The sequence below is a fragment of the Triticum urartu genome, chromosome 5 (assembly GCF_003073215.2).
Source record: "Triticum urartu cultivar G1812 chromosome 5, Tu2.1, whole genome shotgun sequence".
Lineage (NCBI taxonomy): Eukaryota > Viridiplantae > Streptophyta > Magnoliopsida > Poales > Poaceae > Triticum > Triticum urartu.
In genome coordinates, this window is record NC_053026.1 from 571,543,417 (window position 1) to 571,548,055 (window position 4,639).

A 4,639-nucleotide genomic window follows, 5' to 3' on the forward strand; every position below is an offset into this window, starting at 1 on the left:
TGATGAACATTCCCATAAAGTTCAGAATTTTCTGAAGTGTTTTGATATGTTTTATTGCATGGATGCACCGTTGGTGCACCGAGCTGGGGTGTAGAAAAATAACACTCGATATGATAGTTCTTCTCTTTGGAAGTAAATTAGGCAAAACCAAAACATCTGGGCAATGCAACTAAAAAAGCAGTTGTTTCTTGTATTCTATTTCTTGATAAAAACAATTGTGATAACAAATGAGTTTTAGCAGGAAAATATTACCATGATGCGAAAATAGGTGCAGGATAAGACTTCGTTAAAAGAAGAAAAACATTAAGGGAAGTAAATTTGTGGAGCTAGCGCGTTCATTTCAGCCGCGAAATCTGAGGAAGAAATCTGATGTATTCATGGTACTATCCATAATACGTGCATCAACTGCCCTTGGTCAAACGGTGACCTTGCATCAACTTGAGATATAGTGCGGTTTATCTTGCTACTACCTTGTTATGGCGCGCCTCTTCTCTCGGACATATGGCGTCTTGGATTCAATATGCTCGACGCATGGAATCATGCATCCCGGCCTCATCGGGCACCGAACGGAACAGGACTTTCGTGGAGTATAGGAAGGAGTAGTTCATCAGGACTTTCGGTAGGATCAAACTGGAGGCTAGCTCCCGGTTTGCCGCGTGCACACTCAGAATCTCAGATGATGCCGGAGAAAGAGTGCCACGAGCCCCCGTACGTTGTCGAGCCATGGTGCTCAAAGCAAGCGCGGGACTGTGGCCGGCTCCTAGAGCGGCAGGCGGAGCCCTGGACGCCTTCGCGAGCTCCACGACCAACTCTTTCCGCATTTTTAGAGGTGTTGGGAGAGCGATGCGGAGATCATCGCCGCGAAGAAGGCTTTGGCGGCCAGAGAAGAAGGTGCCACCGACCGTCTGGCCGCCACCAAGGAAAAGGCTGACCTCGCGAACACGCTCCGCAAGTCTGTCACCAAGTTCTACCTAAGTGTCGATGAGTTACCGTCAACCTTATGATTAATTTGTAGCGTGAAGTATGTATTTTCTATGTATGTAGTATGGTTGTGATGAACTATTTCCTATGTACTATGTATTTCCTATGTATGAAGTATGTATTTCCTAAATCGATTTTGCAGTACCGGATTTTAGCGGATGTGCTGGAGATGCTCTTAGAGGTTCAGTTAGAGGAGACATTTTATCGCCGTCCTGCCATCAGAGATGGAGCCAAGTGTCGCCCGCCCATCACTCAGATAAAATTCGTTGGGGTGTTTTCAAAATCCTAAACTGAGTGTGCAACTAGTAGTACTACATAAAGTCAATCAAGAGTTCCAAGTTCCGAGGGGCTACTATACTATTGCACCGTGTACACTTTTGATCGACCTACTCCTCCTAGACTTTACGCCACGCCGCGGCCACAAGGAACCTTTTGCTCCGCATTCCTCGCCTCCTCCCGATCCGCTCATGAAGCCGGCGCTGCTGTCGCTCGCCGTCGTCCTCATCTCGTGCCTCATGCATAACACGGGCGCCTCCGGCGTCCCCGAGGCCGACCACCACGCACCGCGGTTCCATTCCATTTTCAGCTTCGGCAGCTCGTACTCGGACACGGGCAACTTCGTCCTCCTTTCCGCCGGCTTCCCCTTCAGCCCCTTCAACAGCTCCCCCTACGGGGAAACCTTCTTCCATCGCCCCACCGGCCGGCCTTCCGACGGCCGCCTCATCATCGACTTCATCGGTACGGTGCAAAAGTTCTGCATGTCAAAGTAAAAAGTCGCTGAATAGATGCTGCGTTCTTGCTGATTTGTTGTTTGCACATGACATGCGCAGCGGAGGCGCTGGAGCTCCCGTTGGTGCCGCCTTTCATGTCCAAGGCAGAGAACTTCACCCAAGGAGCCAACTTCGCCATCGTCGGCGGCACGGCGCTCGACGTCGGGTTCTTCCTGCGGCACAACTCTGGGAGCGTGCCGCCGTTCCGGAGCTCCCTGCGCGCGCAGATAGCGTGGTTCCGGAAGGTCGTGAAGCAGTCGCTCAGCTGCAACAGCACCGCAGAATGCCGGGAGCACCTCGCGAAGTCTCTGTTCGTTGTAGGCGAGTTGGGCCTCACCGACTACAACTACATCCTCTCCGGCGGGAAGAGCCTGCAGGAGGCCAAGTCCTTTGTGCCGGACGTTGTGCAGGCCATCATCAGAAGCGTCGAGGTGACAGACACTTCACTTCGTGGCAAATTACTTGTCACTTTACACATTCCTTCTTAATTATGCGCGTGCGTGCATGCATACAGAGGTTGGTGGAGGAGGGAGCGAGGTACGTGGTGGTATCAGGGACGCCGCCGATGGGGTGCACGCCGATGGCGCTGACGAAATACGCGGTGGCGGCGAACGCGACGGAGTACGACCGCCGGACGGGATGCCTGCGGCGGCTCAACGGCCTCTCGCAGTACCATAACTGGATGCTGCAGGAGAGCGTGAGGCGCACGCGTGTGAAGTACCCGGGGACGACGCTGGTGTATGCCGACTACCACAAGCCCGTGGCGCGGCTCATCCGGCGCCCGGGAAAGCTCGGTAAGCTTTCTCTCGGAGTCCCCCGTTCTTTCGGCCTTGTTAGTCTTGATTCATTTGTTAGAAACAAGGCAAATTTTAGTTTCATTTCTCGACTGTAGGGTGGTGTAGATCGATCGAGATCAGGATAGCTGCTAGCAGCAATATATAATCGTCAATATATCATCCATGTGTGATTTCTGACTACTACTAGTTCATTATGTGCCGACGTGACCACGAATTCACGCGCGCAGTGGCCTTTAATTAGCAAAGTCAAACTTATTGATGAGATCAAAAGGAAATGTATATTATTCCCTCTGTTTCTAAATATAAGATATTTTATAGATTTTGATACGGACTACGTTCGAATCTTATTTTACGTCATATGTACCGCATTAGAATCTTTAAAAAGACTTATATTTAGGGATAGAGAGAGTATACTGGCTATATAGATTTTGATACGGGCTACATTCGAATTTTATTTTACTTCATATGTAGTCCGCATTAGAATTTCTAAAAAGACTTATATTTAGAGATGAAGAGAGTATATTGGCTAGGATTAACTGCAGACGTACACCATCAAGGTCTTTGCAGCAGTGGCGGAGACAGACCTGGGGCAGCTAGGGCTATAGCCCCAGGCCTAGAAACAACTTCCTTTGTAATTTCTTCATGCAAAGCATAGAAAATCATAAAAGTTTATCACTCAACATAGCACAGCCCCAGGCGTAATCTGCATGTAGCTCCGCCACTGTTTGCAGCCGCTAGCTGCGTTTAACCCGGCGCATGAATGCATGTGGGGGTGGTAATGAAAGCTGGCGCATTCAATTAAACGATATTTTCGGTCCAACAAGAGATTCGTTTGGCATCTCGATCGAAAAGCTACAAGCATGGCAGAGCGCGCAGCACTTAAATTTTGTTGGGTTGGGTGTACGTGGGGTACCATGCAAAAATGGAATTTCAAGATATATAGGTCAACTCTGTAAGCATTAGTTAACTCCTGTCTGACAGTAGTAATTAGTAAATAACCATAGATGGTCTGCACTGCAGGGTTCACAGGGGAGCCCCTGAGAGCGTGCTGCGGCGGGGGCGGGCGGTACAACTACAACATGCACGGATCGGCGTGCGGCTTGCCCGGCGCCACCGCCTGCAGCGACCCATCCACCCACCTCTTCTGGGACGGCATCCATTACACCGAGGCCGCCAACAAGTACATCGCCCACGGCTGGCTCACCGGACTCTACGCCCATCCTGCCATACTCAGCTTGCCGCAATAGATACACGATACCGTAGCTTGTACTAGTGGTATGCAGCTTCAAAATGGTCAATATAGTTTATCCTTTTGATGTTTTAAGATGAGCCAAATAGTTTCTTTTTGGAGACAAATCAAGCGAAGCTTTTATTATGACGTCAGAATGTTTACAGGGACCGAAAAAAATCATCAGGTTTGGCTTAACCAGACATGATGGCCAACCCCAAATATAAAATATACTTCGCTAGATTGTGAGCTTCGAATTTCAAGCTTCTAAACTCCTAAACTCAAATGAGTAAATGAGCTAGCACAGCAGTTTGCCTCTTTTTTTTGGGGGGGGGGGGGGGGGGGGAGGGGAGGGGGGGCTGCAAGAATTTCATACTGCTTTTATAGCATTATTGTAGTTCTTGAGATTTTTTCCTTTCTATGATGCCTTTTGAAAAGAATTGTTCAAAGTGTCCATGTATTGTTTTACCCGCATTTGCGTATGATTATGTTAATTTTATTCATTATTCCTACTTTCGTATAAATTTTGAGCATTTCAGCTCGTATAGGCAGGTCAATGTGTACTGCTGACAATTTGAAAGCGTGCATAAGATTCGGTTCCACATTGATAAGGCATCATTTGGACCCCCCCCCCCTTTACTGTACGGTTTTCCTTATTGAGTCAATGGAGAAAAAACTAACAAAGAACTACAAGTCTTCACGCTCCAATTTTAAATGGGCAAACCAAATACTTCATTGTTGTCACAACATTTTAAGGGGTCATACACCGTAGGTTAAACTAAATCCTTAGGTGCTTCCACATGTGTATACTTATAAACAAATTAGTCCCTTAACTGCTTTTGTCATTAATCAGACAAAACCTA

The 4,639-nt window shown here is 48.1% G+C and overlaps 1 protein-coding gene across 1 annotated transcript; it reads left to right on the plus strand.

Moving 5' to 3' along the window:
- Nucleotides 1-1,353: 1,353 nt before the first annotated feature.
- Nucleotides 1,354-4,072, plus strand: LOC125506074 (GDSL esterase/lipase At5g45910-like). The gene is made up of 4 exons (XM_048670950.1): nucleotides 1,354-1,719; nucleotides 1,812-2,182; nucleotides 2,266-2,545; nucleotides 3,569-4,072. Exons 1-4 carry the CDS (start codon nucleotides 1,449-1,451, stop codon nucleotides 3,793-3,795), a joined length of 1,149 nt encoding a protein of 382 aa, XP_048526907.1. The 5' UTR covers nucleotides 1,354-1,448; the 3' UTR covers nucleotides 3,796-4,072.
- The last annotated feature ends 567 nt before the right edge of the window (nucleotides 4,073-4,639 follow it).